Source organism: Aricia agestis, chromosome 12 (assembly GCF_905147365.1).
Source record: "Aricia agestis chromosome 12, ilAriAges1.1, whole genome shotgun sequence".
NCBI lineage: Eukaryota > Metazoa > Arthropoda > Insecta > Lepidoptera > Lycaenidae > Aricia > Aricia agestis.
In genome coordinates, this window is record NC_056417.1 from 9,580,806 (window position 1) to 9,608,589 (window position 27,784).

General features: G+C 41.1%; 1 protein-coding gene and 1 long non-coding RNA gene across 2 annotated transcripts; one reads left to right on the forward strand and one right to left on the reverse strand.

The window, feature by feature from the left end:
• Window positions 1-302: 302 nt before the first annotated feature.
• On the forward strand, window positions 303-22,137 carry LOC121732467. The gene is made up of 3 exons (XR_006036382.1): window positions 303-313; window positions 437-438; window positions 21,985-22,137. It is a non-coding gene; the product is annotated as an uncharacterized LOC121732467 (long non-coding RNA).
• On the reverse strand, window positions 7,085-26,367 carry LOC121732466 (aldo-keto reductase AKR2E4-like). The gene is made up of 8 exons (XM_042122348.1): window positions 26,268-26,367; window positions 25,191-25,277; window positions 24,424-24,606; window positions 23,996-24,112; window positions 22,533-22,700; window positions 21,623-21,820; window positions 9,187-9,427; window positions 7,085-7,207 (listed from the first exon to the last, which is right to left on the reverse strand). Exons 1-7 carry the CDS (start codon window positions 26,331-26,333, stop codon window positions 9,191-9,193), a joined length of 1,056 nt encoding a protein of 351 aa, XP_041978282.1. The 5' UTR covers window positions 26,334-26,367; the 3' UTR covers window positions 7,085-7,207; window positions 9,187-9,190.
• Between the last annotated feature and the right edge of the window lie 1,417 nt (window positions 26,368-27,784).

Sequence of the window (27,784 nt, forward strand, 5' to 3'; positions counted from 1 at the left end):
TTGCAGATCACGTAAGTTTAGTCCGCAGGAAATCTTGAGATGACTTCAAGCATTCATGTCTTTCCTCTTGAAGTGAACTGTAATCTCGCGTGCCCTTGCAAGAATAATAATGGTTGCTCATTTTTATCTTAATATTCAACGGAGAATCGAAATATTGTTCGGAAATACGTTTCTGAATATCTTTTTCATTTATTATTCGGATTTCTAAAGTCTTGTGGGTATTACCTATAGAGTCTTGTTTTGCTTTTAAGGATCGCAGTCATGCTTCGTCTCGTCTCGCTACAGTATCATCTGACCCTTATGACTTGTATAAGTTCTGAATTCAGACATAATGATATTATACTCAAAACATAAAACAGAAAAAATATATTATTACGGTCTACTCTCTAAAGCTCTCTCACTTGTTCCACAGAATATATATTAGTAGTACCAACAGAAGTCTCACTGGCGAAACCCGTTTAAAGAAATAACGACTCATGTTACGATACTATTAAGTTCGAATTCCGACCGCGCAGTGCTAGGTGCCTACAATTATATTCACCTACATGTCCGCTCTCTGTCTATCGCATAACTCGTACCTTTTTTGACGAAATCAAGGTTTTCGCCTTTTAGAAAACAAAATATTCTTTTTTAATTACTATTGGTATGAATAGCAAACCTTTTTATAGTAATATAAAATTTTAGTAACCCAACCTATATTTTATAGTAGTTTTGTATATTCGATTATAGTGCAGGAAACTTTTACAATTTAAACATAGTTACTTGTGTTTATTTCTGTGTAGTTTGTGCGTTTATTTGTATGAAATTGGTTTATTTGCTATGTTTGTATAGTTTTTATCTACTTTTATATTTAAATACCTTATTCAAGTACATATTTCATTGGCCTTTCTTAATTGTTCATTTTTATAAGATTTATAACGATTTTGTCACAGCGGTTAAATCAGTATCATGAATAAAATTCCACTATGATCAGTAAACAGTAGATACGCGACGAAAAATCTGGCGCGTGCGTCACCGCTCGCTTGTGAGTCCCTACTGATTGGCCACCCGCGGGTGGTACTTACAGTTCGATACCTATTCTCGCGAGTGGGACAGGCCTGCTTGTTCTCGAATTTGGGCTTGTTCCCGAAGCCGGTGGTAGTAGTTTAAAGGGCCCCAAACATTAACAGTTCGCCGGCAGGCCGCCGCCTGGCAGTTAATCGGAAAAGAGCACAGACTCACGTCTCACAGTTCCCCTGACGATTTTGTAGATTTTGTACGGTCAATGACTGTAAGGCAGCCTGCCGGCCAAAGCCTGCAAGCGGACTGTTAATCTGGGACCCTTAACTACGACTAATAAAGTGCGTTAACGCTTTGGAGTTAAGGTTGAATTTGTTATGTTCAGTTCTAATAATTCGCTTCGATGCGCTTCGACTCTGCGCTAGTATAAGTGAACCCTAAGCGGAACCTCGTACTCGTAATCGCCTCGCCTCGGAACAGGCTCCGAACCGGGATGCGACGCGTGGTCAACTGGCAGTCCCCCTGCTTACGGCTCGTCGCCCACCCGTTTACGGCTCGTCGTCCCCGTGCTTACGTATCTCCTTGCTCAAACGCCCGTCTTTCATATGCCAAGTGAAAAAGGACGACGCGGATTTACGCCAAATTAGTTTTTTCTCAATAACTCGATAAATATACAAAATTTTAAAAATCCGCTAGGTCGATCTCTCAATGATAGAATATTATAAAATCGACACTTTAGGGCTAGTGGCCCCCTTAAGAGAAAAGTGATGCAAAGTTGAGAAGAATATTACTCCCCAATTTATTATTGAAGCATGTATGCTTGTGGGAATAATATTGGAGCTAATATACAATTTCCAATAACGACCGAACGTCAAACAGCGCCAGAAGATATTAACTCTTGCTTGTTCGAGTATTCATAAACACAAGAGGCCGCTGCACGATTCATCGACGTTTATATTTCACTAGCTTTTGCTCGCGGCTTCGCTCGCGTTAAGTATTATTATTAATTAGGTATCAAAGTCTCAGCCCGATCGGTTTAAAATTGACAAAGTTTCATACATACTTTCATCCTCTATTTTATCCCCTTGGGATAGGATTGATTGAAATCTTTTCTTAGTGGATGACTACGTTATAACATCTACCTGCATGCCAAATTTCAGTCCCATCCGTCCAGTGGTATGGGTTGTGCGTTGATAAAAATTGGCTATAAAACTATGGCCAGTATCGAGTAAATGGCGGCAAATTAAAAAAATCGATGTATAGCAACCCTGTCTATAGCCGGAATTACAGTTTTGATCTACAAACTACGAATGATAAAGTTCCTTAGTTTTTATTATTCGTCTTTCGTAGATCAAAACTATAATTCCGGCTATAGACAAGGTTGACACGTCGATTTTTTTAATTTGCCGCCATTTATTCGACACTGGCCATGGTTTTATAGCCGAGGTGCCATAATAAAAAAAAAAAGAACCAAGAAACTAAATGTCAAAAAAAATAATTGCCGTTGCTTTAATGGTTGCTATGGAATAAGTTTCTTGTCTTTGTCCACTGAAACTCAAGTCGATGGGTGGTGCCATGCTTGGGAAAAAGATATGTAGACGTAGGAAAGAAACTGCCATTACTTTCTTCCGAAGAATCGACTGGGAAACCCCGTGCTAGCTATGCTGATGAGAATAAGAGTTCGCGACAGCTCCAACAGGTACCTACAACTCATTGCGAGTCGAATGGACATTATTATCCATTCATGGACTAAAATGCGTGCACACTGTTTTTTTTTTTTTATGTGTATGTTTATGTAGTACTAACGTATATTCTATTATCATGTTATATGGACTATTTATCTGAAATAAACGATTTGAATTTAAATTTGAATATCGTGCGGAAATTCTTTTATTTTTTCGCAAAAAAGTACAAAAAAAAGGTAGGTACTGTAGTGTATTTCGGGGGGGACGCAAGCCTCTACATTTAATCAGAAGCGGATTAGGTTATACTCAGACAGAATATACAGTATATTCGCATTTACAAATAGTTGGGTATTTATGAATAACCAATGGGTGAGTTAAACAGGTGAACTAAATTGTAAGCAATGGTCCAATAACAACTTTATATTTTTTATTGAAAATATTATTAAATACATATAATAAAAATATGTGTGGCACTCGGGCACTGCCGTGTAAAGCATAGCCTCTAATCTCACGCATAAGACGTCTAGTCTCACGCACACAAACACAGTGCCGAAGTTTGCCGAACTGAAATGACGTTAGACGACGACGTGTTAGGTTTATTTTCGTTATGGAATTTCTTGATTCGGTCACCGCGCTCAAAACCCGCGATAAAAGATAATATGCAATAGCCTAAAAATATAAGTAGCAAATAAACAAACAACCTTTGAAAATATACATTAAATATCTAGCTAATAGCGACCCTCAAAGGTAGCACAAAATATAGAAGCATTTCTTGTATCTTGATAATATAAGCACAGTATACCTCCAAGATTTGACCAACCGTATTTACGGCAAAAGCTTTCCCGTTTCGAAAATAAATGAAACGAAAAAGACAGTAATTAATTGGTATCTTGAGACCCTCTTTCAGGAATTGTTCAAATTTCATCTCCGTTTGCCTGTGAAATATTTTTTTGGAATATACCAACAGTACCGACGATCGTCGTATGTTCGTTGTCTCATAGAATTCGCGACATTTTTTTGGTTACTCATTGTGACATTTAACGAAATGGCAGCTTTAGTTATAATATAAAGAAAATTATTTCCAAATCACAAACATACAGGGGTTTTACATAAATATACAGTATTTAAAAAGTTCCGATTTTGCCACGTACGCATACTTATAAAACTCTATTTCCGTGTACAGTCATCGACTAAATCGTTTTGCCATATTAATATTGCCAAATTGTGGCAGAGCGTGGCCCATCATTTGTAATAATCGTACTATCGAACTTCGGTAGATTCTCGACAAAATTTCCAGCCGACAAATCACGACTAACATTGATTTGACACAATCTGACCAAATAACTTATGCCTGGGTTACACGGTGCGAGCTGGCAGTCAGTTACTGAGGTGCAGCTATACTCCACTCGGGCTAACTTGTCGCTAGCGGTCATTGACTCCCTGTCAAAAACTTGACATTTTCCATATAAAACTACGATAAACAATATCTGACACTTCATTGTCAATCGCGGTTTATATGGAAAATGACAAGTTTTTGACAGGGAGTCAATGACCGCTAGCGACAAGTTAGCCCGAGTGGAGTATACTTACACCGTGTGACCATATTATACGAGTTACTGTCATATTATAATATGTGAGTGAGTCAGTTGCTCGCGTGCGAGTTACTACAACATTTTTTGATTTCACTCGCCACTCGCCTTCCCCCACCACAGATACACCTCGACAAGGCGATGTCACTGGGACATTACCTAACAACTGCGACGTCAGCGGCGTAAATGGTGTGACCCAGGGAGGCGAGTCGAGCTGCTCTCGTGCGAGTACACCGGCACAGTCACTTCAGCTGCTCGTACTTTGTAAACCTATCCTTAAGATTCTCCATCTAGATATGAATCAATTTCTCTGACAGTACATTGTTTAGCGAATAACACTGTATTGTATAATTAGATATTGTAATTTGCGCTTAGTTATGTTTACTTTGGGGGATTCATTAGGATGCGAACAATATACGTGTTTCACGCGTTGCCATGACAACGAGCCAGATGTGTAAATAACAATATTTAACTACCCACGCTTACAAATAGAGCTGCGGGGCAATAATGGTCACATTTAGCAATTCCTCTCAATCAATAATTTAACAAATGAATTGTCGAAACTGTCAAACTGATGAATATCAAATTAGTATGAATTACTATACTGCACGGCGAAACATGGCGGTAGCGGTCATTGACTCCGTCAAAAACTTGTCATTTTCTATATAAACCGCGATTGACAATGAAGTGTCAGATGTTGTCAATTGCGGCTTTGTATAGACAATGACAAGTTTTTGACAGGGAGTCAATGACCGCTACCGCCATGTTTCGCCGAGTACAGTATAGACAATTAGACATGAATAATTATTGCAAGCAGCACTCTGATTGGCAATAATATGGTCACTACCATATTGCGATTTTAAAAAATAATATTATGTAAATATATTATGATTCATAATATGATTCTCCAAAGCGATCATTTTAGCCCCGCTGTTGTTAGATCATGGATATAAGGTTTGGCAAAATTTTACATATTTACAATTTTTTCCGAAAGCAAAATGAAGATTGAGTAGATGATCGTAATTAACAATTCAAGTTTCTTAAGATAATAAGCATTTCAAATAATTTCCTCCGTTTTTTTTCACATTTACCTCTATTTCTTCGCTCCTATTAGTCTTAGCATAATAAAATAAAACCTATAGCCTTCCTCGATAAATGGGCTATTTAACACTGCAAGAATTTTTTTTAATTAGACCAGCAGTTCCTGAGATTAGCCCGTTCAAATAAGCCCTTTTGAAGTAATTTCCCCCGTTTTTTCTACACTTTCCTCTATTTCTTCGCTCCTAATAGTCTTAGCGTAATAAAATATAGCTTATGGTCTTCCTCGATAAATAGATTATCTAACACTGAAATATTTTTTTTAATCGGACCAGTAGTTTCTGAGATTAGCGCGTTCAAACAAACAAACTAAGTAACAAACTCTTCCGCTTTATAATATTAGTATATAGATGTATTAGCCAGATGATGAAGTAGCTAAGTTACAAGGTTTGTTTAAATTATAAAGGAAAAAATGAGTAATTGTCATTGTGTTATTATTAATTTTAGTTATTTTCATAGTTTTTAAACTTGCATTACCTACGTTTCTGCAGGTTTAAATATTTTTTACAACGATCTCATGCATTTAAATATGAAACTAATTAGATAATGCCTACTGCAGCCCGGTATAAAGAACTCATTCTTTTAAACAAGTGCTCGAGCTAGAAAGAATTTAATTACCGGCCCGACTCTTGAATCTTTTCCTGTGATTTAATAATAAATATTTTAATCACAGGAAAGAGGACAGCAAGTTTAATGTAACCTCTTTACTCGTAATATGATACTTTTATTGCAAAAAAACTAAATAATACTATGGTAAACGCATATTATTGAAGCTAGACTCAACTCTCATAAAAATATATTTATCACGTAGACTAGGAGATAATATTATGAATACCATAAGAAAAATTGAATGAACTAGAGATCGCCCAATGGTCGCAATTCGACCTTCAATTTAATTATCTTCTTTTGGCTCTCAAATAGGATACAAAGTTTTTTGCTCGCGTATTAATATTGTAGTATCTATATATTAATATGTGAGCCAAAAACTTTGTATCCCTTTTGACGAAAATGGGGAAACGTGGGTGAATGAAATTTTGCACAGTTATAGTTTATATGGTGAAGGAGTGCGTCGAGCTAATATTATTTTGAAATTATGCTTTTATCATACATTTTTTTAACAAATAAAACATTACACACACTATAACACACACACTAGGAAAAATGACAGATTTTTGAGTGACAAGCCTATACATACGAATTGTACTCTTTTATTTATGGTTGAAGTCTGTTGACAACAAGGTGACAAATTGAAAATGGATTATAGTTTTTTTTTTTTATTGAATCTTAGATACTATTAGACAATGCTTACACGGCCAGTCTGAGATCAGCTGAGTCCCAAAGACAAGAGTCGAAAAAAATATGATAAAGTCAATATTTATTTTACAAAAGGTGGTAGTCCTAATGTCGTTAAAACTAAGGTCGAATTTCAACCATTGGGTGATCTCTAGTTTGATATAAAACCCATTATCCGTCTAACTCTTCATTAAATTGAAGTTTAATCATCATTAAATGTCTCTGAGTGCGGCCGTTAGTCTAATTTAGTATTTTTATCTGAGGTATAGCCTCTATATACATATAATACTCACAATAATTTCATAAAAATGTCTATATTTTATACAGCCTTCTGTAAATTAAATAAACACTGTATATTTTCCAAATAAATAAAAATAAATAATATTATGTAACTCTATCTGTAAATTAAAAACAACATAATATATTGCCTATTTATTTACTATAATACTTTTCTGCAAATCTTGAAGTCGCTGCTTGACGCTGCTAGCTGGGTGGTAGTAGACCGTGGTATAACGTATATCTCGGGCAAAAATCTTTATTTTAATAAATATCTCAGGTACATAAGATCTTTAATTTTACCAGTCGACATATGTAGGCTGTTCTCCAAATTTTTCAGCTCAGTTTATGAACCAAATACCAATAATACCGACGTACGCGTCGATACACCAATTATTAATAGTCACCTATTATTTAATGATTTAACATTTTCCAGCGATAAAGTGGCTTCAACGCTGAAAAGCCTGGATATAAGTAAGGGATGTGGTCCGGATGGGATTTCTCCTCTTTTTCTTAAACATACCGCCGATGCTTTGAGTATTCCATTATCAGTGCTATTTAACCGTAGCCTCAAAGAAGGTATTGTGCCTCGGGTATGGAAAACTGCTAATGTCACTCCTGTATTTAAAGCTGGCAATAAAAATCAAATTACTAATTATCGGCCAATTTCATTACTGTCAGCCTTGTCTAAGGTCTTGGAGAGGTTGGTACATGATGCGATTTATCCTTCATTGCATAGTATACTGATACCTGAGCAACATGGTTTTGTTCGAAATCGGTCAACAGTAAGTAATCTAGTCTTGTACTCAAATTTTTTGTTTGAATGTATGGATATGAAAATACAGGTTGACTCAATCTATACCGACTTCTGTAAGGCCTTTGACAGGGTTGATCATAAGATGCTTTTGAAAAAGATAGAATATAACGGTATACGTGGTAATTTACTTCGCTGGTTTGCATCTTATGTTACAAATAGGACTCAAAAAGTGGTGATTCAGAGGTTTTCTTCAGATACGATCACCGTTACATCCGGCGTGCCTCAGGGCTCTATTTTGGGGCCTCTGCTTTTCGTTCTCTTCATTAACGACATTGGCAAATGTTTTCTAAACAGTTATTTCCTCCTGTATGCTGACGACTTAAAAATATTTAGAAAAATAAGATCCCTTGAAGATAGTGTAAAATTACAGGAGGATCTGGATAGACTATCCGAATATTGTGCTGCTCATAAGCTAAATTTAAGCCTGACTAAGTGTAAATCAATCACATTTACAAAAAAAATCAATGTCATAAATTTTTCATACTCTCTTTGTTGTACTGCATTAGAAAAAGTCTCGTTGATTAGAGATCTTGGCATTCACTTTGACTCTAAACTACACTTTGATGCTCATGTAGCCCATATCACTGCCAAGGCCTTCAAACTCTCTGGTTTCGTGAGACGTACATGTACTTTGTTCAAAAAACCTGCAACAATGTTAATGTTATACAAGACGCTCATCCGATCGCAACTGGAGTACGCCACATGCATTTGGAGTCCTTTATACGATAAATATAATGATCAAATAGAATGAGTGCAACGTAAATATCTAAAATATTTAATTCATAAAGTCGAACGAAAACGATTATCATACAACACACTTCTGGATAAATTTTCTCTTCAAACTCTTACACAAAGACGAATATACTTTGATCAAATGTTTCTCTATAAGATTTGTCACAATCTAATAGACTGTAATGATTTGATAAACCAAATCTACCTTCGCATACCTAGTCGCTCACAACGAATCCGTGACAACTACACTCATAAGCTGTTTGCTCCTACACCGAGCAGGACGAATGCTGGTGATAGGGCACCATTAAAGCGAATTATGAAAAGCTACAACGATAATTTCGCAAACCTCGATATATTTGTATTATCTTTGTTTCAGTTCAAAGAACAGCTAATAAAAAACATTCATTGAAAATTGTTAAAGATTCTTTTATATAGGTACCACAAAATTCATATTATGTTTATGAGTTGATCGACTACTACAATATGTAAACGTTACCGGTATTTGCTTGTAATCGGTATTGTTATATTTGCTTGTAATCGGTATTGTTATATTGTTCATAAAATAAGTTATATTGTGGATAATGGTGTTGGTTGCGTAATTACCTTAATTTCATTATTTACTTATGTCGTGTTAGTATTAAGCATGTACGCAATTGTTTGTTGTCCCAAATAAAATAAAATAAAAATAAAAATAAAATACTTTATTCATTGCTAATTATGAAAGCTTTTTTTATGTCTTCCTCAGTAACATTTTTCTTCTCGTAAGGATAGTGTGGGTGCAGATACCATTTCTTTCTGTCTCTCACCCTGTAGTTACTGTTGAAGCTTGATAAAGTCTCAACTTCTTCGGGAGTGAGGGAGAAGTCCAAAATATTCAAGTTTTGTATAATTCGATCCTTGTTGGTTGACCGTGGTATGGGAACTAGCTTGCGATCCAGCTGAAAAAAAGTTAAGACATTAATGCTAAGTTTGTGAGATTTCTTGACTAAAGTTTATAGCTATTCACTAGCGCTTAAATAGCTTACGATTTGACGTCATCTCCAATATTTAACGCTCTAGATAAACTCTGTTCAAAAAACCTTAGAAATTCTGCATAAATATTTTTTAAATACCTTCTACGACTAACGTTTACTATTAGTTATTGGGATGTTATTAAATGCACATCAGAATAATTTTTCAGTATACTACCTTAACTCCGCTAATTAACTGAATGCATACCAGAAAAACTAATGCTGATCAAAAAAAACAATTGATTAACTGAACATGTCCTTCAAAAAAAACTTAAACATCATACAAAACGAGACGACCTTTATATCCGAATTCACACCAAAAATATGGTTCATACATCGGATATATTATTTGTAAAACTAAAATTTAAATTGTTTATCAAAAATACTAACTTGCACTCTAAATTGGACAATCTTACAACGGAATTTCTAAAAACGATATCGAAAGGTGCACCACAATAAAATCAATTTCTATTATCAAAACAAGTAAACAAATTGACAAATCGTGCAACTAAAATATTTTTAACCTAACCTTATTATCTTTTTGTTTCTCTGTTTTACTGAAAAACATGTTGGGGCCTCCTCATCTAACGCCGCACTCACTCCTTTGCGCTCGCTTTTTACTCTTTAGCGACCACAGATATATCTTGAACTATTTCTGTGTTAGCGACAAAGATTTTTGGTAATTATGATGAGATATTTAAATTCAAATTCAAATTGTTTATTTCAGACAGCGCATAATTATAGTCCATATTAAAATTATATAAATCCCAATAAATGCACAACACAAAATACCTAATTACAAATTACGTGCATGCATTTGTGTCCATTTCTTCATGAATGGACACTCAGTGTCCATTCGACTCGCAATGAGTTGCAGGTAACTGTTGGAGCTGCCGCGTACTCTTCTCATCGGGGATGCGGGATCTTTTTCGCATTATTGTTGCAAAGCTGTCCACTCCAGCGTCCGCGAACATCCCTGACGCGCTACAGAATCGCGGCAGCCCCATCAGTGCCCGAAACCCATTATTATATTGGACCCGCAGGGCACTATAAGCGTCCTTGGGCGATATAATTACAATTTTATTCCCCGAAATCATCCCAATCCTGTTCACAGTGTTCGCAGACACTGGTGAGCTCTGGACTTGAAAATGCTCTCTGAATAGGTTTGCAATGTCCATAGGCTCACACCTACCCTCAACACTCATTGGGACGCTCGGCTGTTTATTTAATTTATTAGTTTCCTTCCAAAACTTACTAAAATTTTTCGATCTATGATCTGTAGCCAAACACAAATAAACATGGACATGTTTATTTGTGTCTGGTTATTCTGACACCATTTAAGCTTTAATTTAAATCTAGACCTAGATTCCCGCATTCTTTCATAAATTGGGCCATATGCCGGTTTACCAAATTCTACCCATTGCAGAAAATACAGTCGAGCCTCCCTATGAGTATCCTTAACATGCCTATTCCATCCGGTAATATAATATTTACTATTTTTATTTCTAATGCTATATATATAGATCTATCTTCGTACGACAGTCTTGCCGCCTCTGATAAAATATTCACAATCTTAACCCTCTGCAACTGACGTGGCTCAATTTTTACAATTGTACTGACGTGGTAGTACACGAGACACCATTTAAACATTGAATATTTTTATAGAATTAAATTATACAGCAATTTTATTTATATTATTTGAAAAATAAACAAATTTGTTATGTTAAATACATTATAAATAAAAGAAAACACTTTTATTTAACAAATTTTAAAGTGTTTATCGAGATCACACAAATCAGTGTATAAATTTTTACTTAGGCACTATTGTCATAGAAAAAAATAAAAAATTAACTTTTTTAATATTTAACATTAGGTATTTTAGAAATTAACAATTACACTAATCAGACGAGTAAACATTAGGAACATTCATTGGTTAATTTAAAAATTACACAGTTTCAAAATCATAGCTTTGTTTGACAATAATATACAGTGTCTTGGAGCACTGAAGACAAATTTCCGAACAATCACAGCACCTTTATCTAGTTTATCTTTTTATTTTTGACGGACAAATATAACATAGCTTTTTGCCATCTCCAGAAAATGATAGTACTGCTGGTGGTGGAGGGGGGGTATCCTTACCTAAAACCCTAGCGATGGTCATGCCGCATGCGTAGCTCCCTTGGCAATATTTTATTATATACTCTTGTTTTCAAGGCGTATTCGGTAGAATAGGGTAATAGGGGAGGGTAGGGATGGGAAGGGAAGGGAACAGGGGAGGGGATTGGGCCTCCGGTAAACTCACTCACTCGGACTCGCACTTTGCATAGCTCAAGCGCTGTTTCACACCGGTTTTCTGTGAAAACGTGGTATTTCTCCGGTCGTGGGAGAGCCATGCTTCGGCCCTTCGTGCCGAAACATGGCACTCCCACGTCTAATTTACTCGTAAGAGAACTTCGACTGTAAGTAATGTTACTGTGCACGACAGACAGTAAATAGTGTATGGACTATGGACATTTCAGTGAAAAATAGTGCCATTCAATGGGATGGGTTTAGAGCCAGTGTGGTAGTGCCGATTTCTGTAACCGAAAAGTGAGGGAGATAGTATACATCTCGAGCGGGCTATCCTTGTCCCAGACAAGGAAGTCCCGTGCGAAAGGGACAGCCAGAGGCGACCGTTATGTCGGGGGGCGACGAGGTAGTATAAATATAGGAAAAATAGATTTTTTTAATTATTTCGGTTACGGAGGTCGGCACGAACATGTTTATTATGTAAAATTATAGCTAAGAGAATTGTACAAATAAAACCAATGTATATTTTGTAAATTAATGTAATTTTCGTGGAAACTCAATAAATTTTCCTTCCAAGGGGGTGAGGCATGGAATGTTCTAGAAGCTGGGTACCGGGGCCGATATAAATATGGGTCGGCCGCCATAGTACGACACTCGCTCTCCAACGTTGCCCAGCTTCGGAACTACTGTGTGCTTGCTACCTGGAACAAAACTGAAAAAGTGTTTAAATTCATCTCCTCATCAAATAGTCATCATCATCATCCTCATTACTACAAGAAACGCTGACCTAGGCGATCTACGGGGAATTAGCGCAAGCTGTCCCCCACAGTGTATGGTCCTTCGCAAAGCCGGATTCTACGGCCGGATTCTCTCCGAGGAAAAAGAAAATCAAGAAGCCAGTGCGGTCAGTGAAGAAAGATGTCCAAATCGAAGGCTTCAAGCATCGCCGATGGGGCCGAACGAGCGAGTCAAACCGGAGTCCAGACGAGAAGCGGAGCATCGACGCGCCCCGCGGCTCCACCGGTCGAAGAACAGGAGGAAAACTCCAGGGAAACCGCCGAAACGTCCGAAACAGAACAAACCTCGACGGAACGAACCTCTACCACCGCCAGCGAGAAAACAGCAGTAGAAGAGGACTCACGACGGAAGAAGCGTGCGCCTCAGGGAAAGGAAAGCAGGAGGAAAATTTTGGAAGCTGAGGAAAAGCTGGCGGAATTGAAACTGGCAGAGGCACGTGCATCGCTCGCCCTCGCAGAAGCCAAGCTGGCCAGGGAAAAGGCCATGCTGGCCTGCGGAGACGAGGAGGGAAACGAGGTAGCAGAAAAGGAAACGGACAAGGTGGAAGAGTGGCTGCAAGGGCAAACCATTAACCCTGCGGCCGAGGAAAAAGAAAAGCAGAACGAAAATGAAGAAAAGAAAAATGAAAATTCGGAAAATGAACCGGAGCACAGAAAAGCTGAAGAAAAACAGAAGAGCAGCGACATCACTTCGCTGGCGGCGGCGCTCACACAGGCCGTCCGCATGTCAAGAGACGCCCCCAGGTTTCTCCAAGAGCTTCCCCCGTTCGCCGGACATTCGACGGGGTGGCTCGGCTACAGGGCGGCGTACTACGAGACTGAAGAAATGTTCTCGCACACCGAGAATACTATGAGGCTAAGAAGAAGCCTCAAGGGAGCAGCCCTCGAAGCGGTCGAGAGTCTACTCATCAGCCAACCGGAGCCGCGAGCAGTCATCCAGGCGCTGGAAAGAAGATTCGGCCGTCCAGACACACTGGCGATGGGTGAAATACAGAAAATCAAGGCGTTGGGCAGGCTGAGTGACAGCCCGCGCGAACTCTGCATATTTGCTAACAAAATAGCGAATGTGGTGGCCACGCTGGAGACACTTAAAAAGGTACACTATATGTTTAATCCTGAATTAGTGAAAAGTATTGTAGAAAAGCTGCCGCCCATTCTGCGCAACAAGTGGTACGATTTTGCCGCAAGAAGAAAAGAAGATACGTCGGACTTGAAGAAGATGACCCTGTTCCTCAATGAAGAAGCCGACAAATGCAGTGCGTATGCGCTGCCCGAGGAGACCGAACCTCACCCGGAGAGGCCCCAGAGAAGAAGACTGGAACGGGCTTTCGCCACAGAGGTAAGTGGCAGGAAAAGGTGCCCGATGTGCCAGAACGAACACCACTTGACGGAGTGCAAGCAGTTCCTCGGGACCCCTGTGAACGAGCGCTGGAACATAGCGAAAAAGAACCGCATCTGTTTTCAATGTTTGCGGAGCAACCACCGCCGAGGGGGCTGCGGGGCAAAGAGGTGTAGTGTCAACGGGTGCGGCATGGCGCACCACCGCCTGCTGCATCACTCCAGACCACCGGCAGACCAGCAACAGCCGACGGCGCCGCCACAGGCCATGGAAGCAGGGGAGGCAGCGACCGTGGAAATAGTGAGCAGCACCAACTGCCTTCAGGAACGACAAGCCTTCCTAAAGGTCGCTCCGGTCACGGTCTTCGGCAAGAACAGCACCAGAATAGACACCTACGCACTCATGGACGACGGCAGCACAGTGACACTCATCGATGAAGACCTGGCGGAGCTCCTCCACCTGGACGGGCCTCGCCACGACATGTGGGTGCAGGGCCTCAGTGATACAAAGAAGTACGAAAACAGCAAAAAGGTAAGCTTCAAGATAAGGGGGCGCCACTGTAAAGAAGAGTACGGCGTGGGGAGTGCAAGAACAGTAAAGAAGCTGCTATTCACGCCGCAGAAAATTCGCAAGGAAGACCTGCACGACTGCGCGCACCTGAGGGGCCTTGAAGACCACCTGATGTACGAAAATGCGCGCCCGAGAATCCTGCTGGGTCAAGACAACTGGGAGTTGCTGCTGGCCCTCGAGACGAAAACGGGAAGGAGAAACCAGCCGGTCGCATCCCACACACGACTCGGTTGGGTGCTACACGGATACAGGTCGTCACATACGCAAACTATAGCTTTCTGTGGCCACACAGTAGCCAAAAAAGAGGAGAAGACAGAAGACAATATGGAAAACATGATGAAGAGGTTTTTCGACCTGGAATCACTTGGGATCGAAGCCAGAAAACAGAAAAATGACCCAGAAGAGCGTGCGCTGGAGATACTTAAGAAAACCAGTCGAAGACTTCCTGATGGGCGCTTCGAAACCGCGCTGCTCTGGAAGGACGAGAAGGAAGTCATTCCCAACAACTACAACGATGCCTGGAAGCGTCTCAGGTCCCTGGAAAAGAAGCTGGATCGAGACCCGGGCCTGAAAGAAAAATACGAAGAAAGAATAAACAACCTGCTGGAATCCGGATACGCAGTGCCAGCACAGGAGCCACCGGCAGCAGGGAGAACATGGTACTTACCTCACTTCGCCGTGTGCAACCCAGCGAAACCAAAAATCAGGTTAGTACACGACGCCGCGGCCAGATCCCATGGCCGCAGCCTCAATGACATGCTGCTCTCCGGCCCCGACCTTCTTCAGTCGCTGCCAGGAGTCATCATGAGGTTCCGCCGACACTCTGTGGCGGTAACCGCGGACATCAAGGAGATGTTCATGCGCATCCGCGTCCGGAAAGAAGACCGGGACGCACTCCGCTTCCTGTGGAGAGGTAACGAACGAGAAGAAAAGCCGCAAGAGTACCAGATGGCGTCCCTTATCTTCGGGGCCACGTCATCGCCATGCACGGCTCTGTACGTAAAAAACAAGAATGCAGAAGAGTTCCAGGAAAAATATCCGCGTGCTGTAGCGGAAATCAAGAAAAACCACTACATGGACGACTTCATATCTAGCTTCCCGAGTGAAGAAGAAGCACTGGAGACATCGCAGGAAGTCGACATGGTCCACCGGCACGCCGGGTTCGAGCTGCGAGGCTGGACATCGAATAGCGAAGCCATACGCCGACGTCTCGGGAACGACCGAGACTCCAAGGAGGTCCCTGTGGGAGAAGACTGCGCGGACAAGACGCTGGGAATATGGTGGGAGGCGCATGAAGACCTGCTGCGCTTCAACCTGAACGAGGCGAAGATACCTCGCACCATCATGAGCGAGGAGCGGGCCCCCACGAAGCGTGAAGCCCTCAGTGTCGTGATGTCATTGTTCGATCCGCTCGGACTACTGTCACCGCTCACCATGCCCGCCAAGAAGTTCATGCAGGAGACCTGGAGGTACGGCACCGGATGGGACGAGCCCATACCGGAGCAGCTCGTCCCCAAGTGGACGGCGTGGACAAGAGATCTACAACAAGTAAGAAAAATAAAGATTCCCCGCTGCTACAACCTGCAGCCTGAAATGGTAAGTGAAATGCATACCTTTGTCGACGCGAGTGAAGAGGCATACGCCGCAGCTGTCTACATTCGTATGGTGCGCGAGGACGGAGCAGTACACACGGCGCTCGTGGCAGCCAAAAGCCGCGTAGCCCCGCTGAAGCCGACGTCCATCCCGCGCCTGGAGCTGCAAGCTGCTCTACTGGGTACCCGCCTCGCGAAGACTGTGGAGAAAGAACTAGAAGTCGAGCTGGTAAGGAAAACATACTGGAGCGATTCCCGCACAGTGCTGGCGTGGATACGCGCCGAGCCGCGGGCCTACAAAACGTTCGTCGCGCACCGCCTCGCCGAAATAGAGGAAACAACGAAAGTCAGCGAGTGGCGATGGGTGCCGACGAAAGAAAATGTGGCCGACGACGCGACGCGCGCCACACCCACGGACTTCGGAGCCGCCCACCGATGGTTCAGCGGGCCCGAATTCCTGAAAAAAGAAGAAATATTCTGGCCGAAAGAAGGAAAACCGGCGGAGAAAACGGACACGGGTGAAGAAAAGTGTTTTGTCGCACGATACATCGCGCTACAAGACAGTTTACCCGACATCGAACGCATAGGAAGATGGAAGACGTTGATACGAGCTACAGGTCGTGTACTACAGTTCATTGACCTCTGTCGCTCCCCGCGAGAAACCGTGGCAGCTGTGCGACAACGCACAAAGAAGAATAAAGAAAAGGATGCGGCCTGGGACTCGCGGCGATCGAAGAAAGGAAAATCCGCGACACGAATGGATCCAGTTACGCGAAGAAAATACGTCGCACTCGACGCACGGTACCTCACTCGTGCCGAGGCACTCTGGCTGCGCCGAATGCAAGAAGAATCCTATAGCAAAGAAAGAAAACGAATAGAAGAAAACCGTTCTCCAGCGGCGGGAGACCGCCTCGCCTCGCTGAGTGTCCGCCTGGAGGAGGGCCTCATCAAGCTACGGGGTCGAGTAGCAGCCGCAGAAGACATCAGCCGGGAAACCAACAACCCGGTTATCATGGATGGCAGCCACAGGTACACGAAATTATATATCCAACAGATACACGAAGAAATGCATCACGGCGGAGTAGAAGCAACCGTGAACGAGATCCGGCAGAGGTTCTGGGTGACCCGGATACGCCCCACAGTCAAGGGTGTGATCCGGGCCTGCCTGGCCTGCCGCATACGCCGAGCCAAGCCGACGTGTCCGGCCACGGGCGACCTGCCCGTCGCCCGGCTGGCGCACCACGCGCGGCCATACACCTTCACAGGGCTTGACTATTTCGGCCCTGTGGAGGTCACCGTGGGCAGACATCGAGAGAAGAGATGGGTGGCCCTCTTCACATGTCTCACCATGAGGGCCGTCCACCTGGAGGTGGTGACGTCTCTCAGCGCCGACTCCGCCATCGCAGCACTGCGGAGGTTCGTCGCCCGACGAGGACAACCGACTGAACTATGGTCGGACAACGCGACCTGCTTCAAGGCCGCCGAGAAGGAGCTACAACAAGAATGGGAAAAGTATAAGAGCGAAGTCAACGCCCGCCGCATCAACTGGCGGTACATCCCTCCGTCCGCCCCCTTCATGGGCGGTGCGTGGGAGCGGCTGGTGCGGAGCGTAAAGGAGTCCCTGCGAGTCACTCTACACGAGCAGCATCCGAGCGACGAGACCCTCTACACACTCCTGGTAGAGGCGGAAAACATCATCAACTCGAGACCACTTACCTATGTCTCGGTTGACCCCGAGGAGCCCGAGGCCTTGACCCCCAACCACATACTGCTGGGGTCGGGCTGCCATGTACCTGCTCCAGGAAGATTCAAAGAAGAAAAGACATCGGCGCGGCAGCTGTGGAAGCGCGCGCAGCACCTGGCAGACGTGTTCTGGCGGAGGTGGGTGAGGGAGTACCTCCCACTCCTCCAGCACCGCCGGGAGCCACATACCCGAGGCTCCGATCCCGCGGTGGGTGACGTCGTTATCATATGCGACTCGAACCTACCGCGCAACATCTGGCCACGCGGGAAGATCAAGAGGACATATCCAGGCAAGGACGGCGTGGTACGGGTCGTGGACGTGGAGACCGCGAACGGCCACGTTCTCCGGCGGCCCACCAAGAAGATCGTCGTGCTACCGGGGGTGTCGCCTGCGCGACCGGCGGGAGAAATGTGCACGACAGACAGTAAATAGTGTATGGACTATGGACATTTCAGTGAAAAATAGTGCCATTCAATGGGATGGGTTTAGAGCCAGTGTGGTAGTGCCGATTTCTGTAACCGAAAAGTGAGGGAGATAGTATACATCTCGAGCGGGCTATCCTTGTCCCAGACAAGGAAGTCCCGTGCGAAAGGGACAGCCAGAGGCGACCGTTATGTCGGGGGGCGACGAGGTAGTATAAATATAGGAAAAATAGATTTTTTTAATTATTTCGGTTACGGAGGTCGGCACGAACATGTTTATTATGTAAAATTATAGCTAAGAGAATTGTACAAATAAAACCAATGTATATTTTGTAAATTAATGTAATTTTCGTGGAAACTCAATAAATTTTCCTTCCAAGGGGGTGAGGCATGGAATGTTCTAGAAGCTGGGTACCGGGGCCGATATAAATATGGGTCGGCCGCCATAGTACGACACTCGCTCTCCAACGTTGCCCAGCTTCGGAACTACTGTGTGCTTGCTACCTGGAACAAAACTGAAAAAGTGTTTAAATTCATCTCCTCATCAAATAGTCATCATCATCATCCTCATTACTACAAGAAACGCTGACCTAGGCGATCTACGGGGAATTAGCGCAAGCTGTCCCCCACAGTTACAGTCGATGTTATCTTACGAGTAGGGTTGTTGCTTGAGTCTGCTATCTAAAAAATGAGTAAATAAATAAATTAGAAACATTTTGTAAAAAATCTAGTTTAAAAAAATCAAATTCCTCCTCAATTATAAATAATCAAAAAATACCGTATCGTAAACACAAACTTACTGACGTGGTTGTTAAGGAGACACTATGGAAATATAACAATTTTACTGAGGTGGTAGTATAATAGACACTTACGTTGACGCTGACGTGGTAGTACCGTAGACACCGTCCTTCCTCCACGGAAGCTTGCACTTGCTGCAGCCGGTTAGAGTGTGGGGGGCCACACTCTAACCGGCCTGCGAGGTTATCACGGTAAGGTACTGAGCCCAGCAGCGCGCAAATTTAAAACTTAATGAAAATAAACAGAATTTTATGTTTCGTGGTGTCTGTTGGACTACCACGTCAGTCGCAGAGGGTAAAGATACAAATTATCTATAATTACCCTATGTTGCATGTTATTACATGATACATCCGAACATCTACGAAATTCTGTGGGAAAATCGATGTCGCGCAATTTCATCGTACATATTCTACTATATTTCTCAATATGCGATATATTCCTTTCACCCCAACGAACTTTATTCGGTTTCAGAAAATTATTGTTTATTCTAGACCTTAATACTTTCATATTACATAGAATTTCGACCGGAAAGTGGTCAGACCATGAAATGTCATATTTAATTCTAACATCAACTACCGTTAAATTCGCGGCTTGCGTTACTAGCACATGGTCTATTCACGACCTGGTGCCGTAAACATCACTTATATAGATGTAAGATTCCGAATTGAGTCCCAAAATGTCAATGTCAGCGCACAACCAACTTTGTTCGATACAAAACTGTTTAAGTTCCTTACCGAATAATGACGACGGATGGGCGTTATAGTCACCCAGCATAAAAGCTGCGTCCACATCACTATTACTAATGATCGCACATAACTCACTCAGACAGTCCGTAAATTCTGCTAAGTTTTCCATCATATCCACCGGCATGTACATCGAGAACACTAAGAACTCACCATCTTCCAACACTATTTTAATAGCCGCCAGCCTCGCACTCGCGCACATATGGTGAAAGATTTTATCATTCCAAAACTATATAATTCAAGGTTTCTTGATAAAAATTAATAAAAATTATTAAAATTCACTATTGTATTGTAATTGTATGGTTTAATAAATTTATTAATGATTCTTAAATAATTAATAGCAATGTTGGCCCAATACGACTTGATTGGGTTAGGTTAGGTTAGACGTAGCTCCCGTCTTAGCCATCTTGGTTATTTTTTATGAACCACCCAGAAGTAGAAGTAGGAGCCCCGCGTAGCGGGGCTCCGTCGACTCATAACTGAAGCCAGTTGTTTTTTTTTTCCTTTATTTTTCTTTAGTAGCTTGTCAACCCCTAGAGTGCAATTCCTAAGCCGGAGGCTTAATTATTTTGCAATATATCGGTAAGGAACCCTTTGTGCGTGAATCCGACTCGTTTATTATTATTGTTTATAAACTGAGTTACCATTCACTATGCCAAAGTTTAGTCCATGTTAAGTTAGCACAGATGATTTTTATGTGTTCTTAATTATATGAACATAACAGATTAAATTGATTTTATTTAGAATAAATGATATTCCTAAAAGTAATTTAGGTGATGGTTTTCCTTTAAACAATTGTAGTATGTTTGTTGAACAAAGGAATTGTTAGATATACTATTTTAATAATAGTTATTCGTTCAATAAAACAGTTTCGCAAATAACTTTAAATAGTATGCTGAATTCGCATTATTTAGGGTGCATAATTAGTGTGCAAGTCAGTATTTTGGGTGAAACTTTCAAATATTTTGATCGAGAAAAGGGAAGATACAGATATCGATTTAAGTACATGCCTTAGTTATTTCACGAATAAATGTCTGCCTGTTATCTGAAAGGCTGGCCGCATACACGCCTTTTCCGTATTCGATTTACGAATTGGTTTTCCATATTCGGATATACGAATGCATAGAATCAGTAGAAAACACATTAACTACCGCACACGTTTGATTTTTACTTAACGAAACGAATTCCATACGTACGTTTCGAGTGCAAGCGCGTAAAAAAAAACGAACGTTTGCACTAGTCTCACGGAATTCCGAATACGAAAAACGAATTCAGAAATCGTATGGAAAACGTGTGCCAGCCTAAGTTCTGTGACTAATTTCTAATATAGCTGTCGTATACCAACATCTGTGATTAGTCCGCCAGTTTGCGCCACAGTTGGCGCTTGAGAAACAAACATTGACCCGCTTTCCAATTACAATTTGCGAATGCAACTTCTCAAAGTAATAATTAGTGAGTAGTGACCAAACGCTTATAAGTTTTAACGATCCGTAATTTAAGGTTGAAATAGCTTGTTGAAACTTGAGCTACTAGTTTTTATTTTGCTTTATCAATAGATGCTACCTACTGAAGATAATAATTTAAAAAACATATAATATTATTATTTCCAAAAATAGGATCTCCTTCTTTTTACCACATCAAGAGTCGGACTTTTATACTATGATCATTTTTCTTGCTTAGTGCAGATTGTTCTGATAATCAGATGATCGGCCTGCAACTGTTTTTCTTAAGCTTTTCCTTATTATTCCAGTACGAGAACTGACCCACGACTTCCAAGTCGAGACCCAAACTTATCCCTTGATTATTCTTCATTTTTAAACGTAACTTACCAAATACCTAAGCAGGATTTGTGGGACCGTCTTATGATACTTCTCAGACAATCCGACTAGCACTGGATGATCAGCGCGCGGTTCCGGAGCATCATCACTTCGGCCCAGGATACCGCCGAAGGGGCTGTAAGCCATCACCACTACACCATTCTCCTGACACCACTCGATCAACTCAGATTGGGTTATTGTTGGGTTTACCTGCAGACGCATACAAGTATTATGTGGTAATGTATATTAAATTGTTAAATTGCAGATAATGAGTATGTTATCAACTCTACATTGTATTTTTTTTAGTTTTTCACATTATTAATATTGAAACAAAGTGTTATTAATTATTATATAATAACTCAACATTACAGTAGCCGCCAATCCACCGCAGCGCACGGAGAGACTACGCACGTGCGTCAAGCTTCGCTTTGTAAGAAAATATATTATGTGACTGTGTCCACTGCAACCCTCGGACACGCTACGCACGAATTGACTCACGTAGCTTGCTCTAATATGGTGCACACGCAGCTCAACGGCCAACGCTGGCCACGCTACGCAATGCGCATGCTGTGCACGGGATACTCGGAAGCGTGTACATTATATTCAAAACTGTGCTGCGCTACAGTTGTACATAGTCGTGGCCGTGTGCATAGCGTGTACTGCAGTGGAAACGTTGACCCACGTAGTCAAACTAATAAATCCGTGCGCCGCGTGGCCGTGCAGAGCGTGCGCCGCAGTGGAATGGCGGCTTAAGCTAATCACCTACCTCCAAAAAATAAAAAAATATTATTTTTCGCGATTGTTTTAATTTTACTTCATAGTTATGCTTTCTTCAACTGTTCTGGATGTTTATTTTGATAAAGACGTATCAAAAGATCAATATAAATTATGATGACGTAATAATACTATGTGTAAAATAAACCTCAATCTGCAACACCGCCGGTTTTATTCTGGAATGATCCCAGAGCCTCTTCATTTGGGTTATGTTAAAATTAGACACGCCTATTGATCTTGCTAACTTTGTATCTTTGGTAGTTTCAATTCCCCTCCACGTCTCCAAATAGTCTGTATCGCTTATAGATCCGTTTTTCTGTAATATAAAAGTGTTTTTAAAGTAATATAATATTATAAGGTACATGATTATTACATTTATTTCATACTAGATTATTCCCGCAACTCCGTTGCGCCAAAATTCATTTATTGAATGGAAACCGTACATTTTCTGGAATAAAAAGTACCCAACGGTCTTTCCAGGGACTCGAAGTATCTACGTACCTAATTTCAGCAGAATGTTTGGGCTTGAAGAGGTTACAGACAGACAGAAAGTCAGGCAGACAGACACACTTTCGCATTTATAATAATAGGTATTGTTATGGATTTATGTTCATATAGGACCATGTCCTATGAACTCAATTAATAGATAATAAATAATAATTGTTCTAAATAAATAGTAAACTGAGGCAGATTTTAAGAGGATACACCAGGGGCGAGAGAAATTGAAAATAGGTATTTGAAAATGTATTGCTGTCTCACCAATCTCAAGTCTCCCACCGCAGAGCGCGATAGAGACAACACGACAAAAGTTCTAATAAAAGAACAGAAAATCTTCGATTCGTTGTCCGCTAATTCCTTCTCCAAAACTTAACCGATTTAAGTACTTTTTTCATTAAAAATTAAAGAAAGGCTTGAGCTGTGTTCCTATGTTTTACTTTTTTTGTATATTTTAGCCAGTTTTGTTTTCTAGGTGTTTGAACACAGAGGAAAATCTTGCCGTTTTTTTGGGTTTTTGGACGTAAAATATGGACGTAATAAAATTATGAAAAAAAAGAAAATATAGGGACATGCTAATAGTTGCCATGGATATTCAGGGAAAAAATCATAACTCTACGGGCATTATCCAGAGAGGAAACAGGGGACAGCGTTTGTATGGAAAAACGGCGGTGTGGAATCCTCTTAATGTTATGCTGACCGCTCCGTCCCGCGTTGGCGCTGATGACCATTGATTCTAGATGAATTCTAGAATGTATGACATTCTAGTTTTTTTTTTTTATTTCATACATTTATTGGTATTTTGAAACACGTAGAATTCGCACTGCCACATGAAGCCTAATAGGTAGAGCCCAGTGATGGATTAAGACTACCTAATGACCTAAGCATTCCATGCCTGTGGGCCTCTAATCGTATGTCAATTAGAATCGGTCTTTGACCCTTTACTTTTCTGGTGCCCCTCAGAGGTGATGCTCTAGGCAATTGCTTAATTTGATTAAGGGTTAATCCGTCACTGGTAGAGCTGTCTAAATCTAACTAAAACAAAGTCACCAAAGATCCTAATACAATATTGTCCATTAATGTCATATTATTATAAGTCAATACTTAATTACATACCGTATAAGCCATCGGGTAATGCATCAAGTACAAATCGATGTAGTCCAGGCGCAGGTCTGCGAGTGACTTCCGTAGCGCCGGGACTACCGCATCCACCTCATGGTCAGTGTTCCATAACTAAAAATGTAATTGTAATCATCACTACTGTTGATATCGTTAACAGTATTTCACAGATCATCATTACCATCAACATCATTGTTGATGTCATCATTATTCAATACTAATGTTTATCCCATGAACAACAACCACAATTATTATTCATTTAGCTAAATACCAAGATGTTTCTTTCGTTAAGAATGTTGGACCACTCTAGCTAGAAATGGTTATTGCAGTAAGTGCACTACATTATTCGATCTTTTAGTTATTTTCCGAAGAAACCATAATCTATATAATATTATATCAATATATCGTTAAATTTTATACTTTACCTTAGTCGTAACATAAACATCATCTCTACTGGCATTATTGTCTCTCAAGTAGTTCTGTATCCCAAGCCCCACTTCCTCCTCAGCTTGATAGATGGCGGCAGTGTCGATGTGCTTGTATCCAACCTCGAGAGCCCATTGCACCGCCCTAGCGAGCGAGTGGTTCACTGACAGTATTCGCCTACCCTGAACAATGAAATAGACATTTTAACTAGATCTTAGACTAAGGGCCTGTTTCACCACTTCCCGATAGAGTGCCAGACAGGGCCTTAGGACTGTAACAATTTTATTTGTAAACGAGCTTTTGCCCGCGGCTGCGCTCGCGTTAAGAAGTATTATTAATTATTATTTATTATATACAAACTTTCATCCCCTTTTTTAACCCCTTGGGGTTGGAATTTATCAAAATCCTTTCTTAGCGGATGCCTACGTCATAACATCTACCTGCATGCAAAATATCAGCCCGATCGGTCCAGTGGTTTGGGCTGTGCGTTGATAGATCACCATGTCTGTCAGTCACCTTTGAGTTTTATATATATAGATAAAACAGGAATATTAAAAAGCCAGTTTAAGTGTAGAAGCTACATAATTAATAGTTAAATCTTTTAATCTTTATTACGGCGTACTATGTCGAAATATGTTAATATACTTCTACTAGCTACTACTTCATAAAAATATTACACATGGCAACACGAAAGTTTTCGTACAATATTTACCGTCTGAATGCCGAGATATTTTAAGTAATAAAGGGTATAAAATATAACACTTACGTCGGCGGTGTGCCCCAGGCTCGTCCCCAGAGCAATCGCGGGGATCTCGCCCCCGTCGTTCAGGGGATATGTCAGGACCGCGCTCACCTACATACATTCATATCTTGTTATGTCACTAGTTTCTGCCCGCAGCTTTGTCGCGAAATATAAGCGACTAGATAACGCCCGCAACTCCGTTGCGCCAAAATTCGTTTATCGCGCGAGAACCGTACATTTTTCCGGGATAAAAACTATCCTATGTCCTTTCTCGGGACATAGGAAAATCGGTTCAGCGGTTCGAGCGTGAAGGAAAACAAACAAACAGACAGACACACTTTCGCAGTTATAATATTAGTATGGAAAGAGCCTTAGTTTTGCAATATTTGTACCTTACTATAATTATAGAGGTATACAAATTATTATATCAGTTAAAGAGTTAGTGTCTAAGCACACCATGCCGAAGATACGCGACCGAAGTTCGGCAAGATTACGCCTGCAATGTATTTTAAATTACCGATGGCACACTATGCCGAAATTATTCGTCGCGAAATTATTCGTCGCGTTATATAGCGTTACGGAACTTCGGTCGAGCGTAAGTTCGGCAGCGATTCGACGGCGTTCGAGACACCGAATACTCGGATAAAGTTACGCAACTGAATTTCCGCCGCTTTCGGCTCTTATCGTGTGTCATATCAGCCGAATGCGTCAGAACGTAATATCGGCCATGGAACTTCGGCCGCATCTTCGCCATGGTGTGTCTAAACACTTTTAGGTACTGGTGGAAAAAAACCTAGCACGATCGATTTTTCTGATCGATCGAAATTGTTGTTGAAATTAAAATACCTTACCAATTCTATAAATGCAAAAGTGCGTATATTTGTCTATCTGTCTGTTGCTTCTTCAAGCTTCTTGGCTGAAGCGATTTAAATGAAATTTGGTGAGGAAATATTTTGAGAGACGGAAAATTAACTACACAAGATAGTTATCTATTATTGCGGAAAAATATAAGGTTCCTAAACGAATTTAGGCGCAACGGAATTTCGGGCAAGAACACATATATTATAAATATAAAACAATAACTAATTAAAATAGTCTCACCGCGCTCAATGTGGTAACAATTAACAGACATATCCGTCTCACGTCCGTCCTTACTGCTGACCTCATGGTAACTGGTAGTTGGTACTTTCACAACACATTGACACTGTTTAGTAGCAAGTACACGAGATTAATTGATAATATAATTATCGACAGCTGTTTTACTAGCGTTTAAGGTAAGCTTTTATACGTGGGAGAGCCATGCTTCGGCACGAATGGGCCGGCTCGACCGGAGAAATACCACGTTCTCACAGAAAACCGGCGTGAAACAGCGCTTGCGCTGTGTTTCGTCGAGTGAGTGAGTTTACCGGAGGCCCAATTCCCTTCCCTATCATCCCCAATTCCCTTCCCTTCCTATCCCTACCCTCCCCTATTACCCTATTCGCTCTTAAAAGGCCGGCAACGCACCTGCAGCTCTTCTGATGCTGCGAGTGTCCATGGGCGACGGATGTTGCTTTCCATCAGGTGACCCGCTTGCTCGTTTGCCCCTTTATTTCATAAAAAAAAAAAAAAAAAGAAAGCAATATTAGGTATATCGAAGACTTGGTGGATGACGCGGCTTTGTGGTCGACAGTAGAGCAGAGTAACTGCTAGAAGTTAGAATAATAAGTAATATTATTTACTATTTTATAGTCGTAAATATTATTAATAAATTATAAACCAAAATAGTATGATAATCCTACTAATATTATAAAGGCGAAAGTTTGTTTGGATGTATGGATGTATGGATGTGTGGATGTATGGATGTTTGTTACTCTTTCACGCAAAAACTACTCAACGAATTTTAATGAAACTTTACAATAATATAGCTTATACATCAGAATAACACATAGGCTCCAATTTTAACCGACTTTCAAAATGGAGGAGGTGTTATGTTCATTTTCTTATATTCAACGATTACTCCGCCGTTTGTAAACCGATTTAAAAAAAAATTCTTTTGGTATATAGGGTATCATCCCAATTTGGTATTATATTCACAAAAGTGGTGATCTAATGAAGGATCCATAAGTAATCGAGAGAACTCCTCAAAACTTATAGGGAAACATGTGGTGACTTCGGTTTCGTGAGAAGTATTCTAAGCATATGCTACCAACAAGTAAGATTTTGCACCGAGATATACCTGGTATACCGTGGTTCGGAAGGTGCTGAGAGAACTCCTGATTCTTTATAGACACAAGTTTGGGAGTTTCGGCGTTGTTTTAAGAACAGAAAGCATATGCTACTATGTAAATTACATTCATCATCATCATCATCACTACCATATTATACCATTTCATAGTCTTTTAGATCGAGACTCGAGTTTGTCAAGCGATAATTAAAAAAATCTATACCTACCTAATATTACAAACCTGAAGAGTATGTTTGCTTGAACGCGTCAATCTCAGGAACTACAGGTCCGATTTAAAAACTTATCTCAGTGTTAGATAGATCATTTATCGAGTAAGACCTTTAGGCTATATTATATTATCACGCTAAGACTAATACGACCGAAGAAACTCAGGAAAATGTGGGAAAAACAG

Excerpts from the sequence above, each read along its gene's own strand:
- LOC121732466 (XM_042122348.1), bottom strand. The coding sequence starts at position 26,333 with ATGAGGTCAGCAGTAAGGACGGACGTGAGACGGATATGTCTGTTAATT. Across the intron at positions 24,607-25,190 it reads GCCTGGGGCACACCGCCGAC|GGTAGGCGAATACTGTCAGT; the intron begins GTAAGTGTTATA and ends TTCATTGTTCAG. Across the intron at positions 22,701-23,995 it reads ATTACCCGATGGCTTATACG|AAAAACGGATCTATAAGCGA; the intron begins GTATGTAATTAA and ends TTTATATTACAG.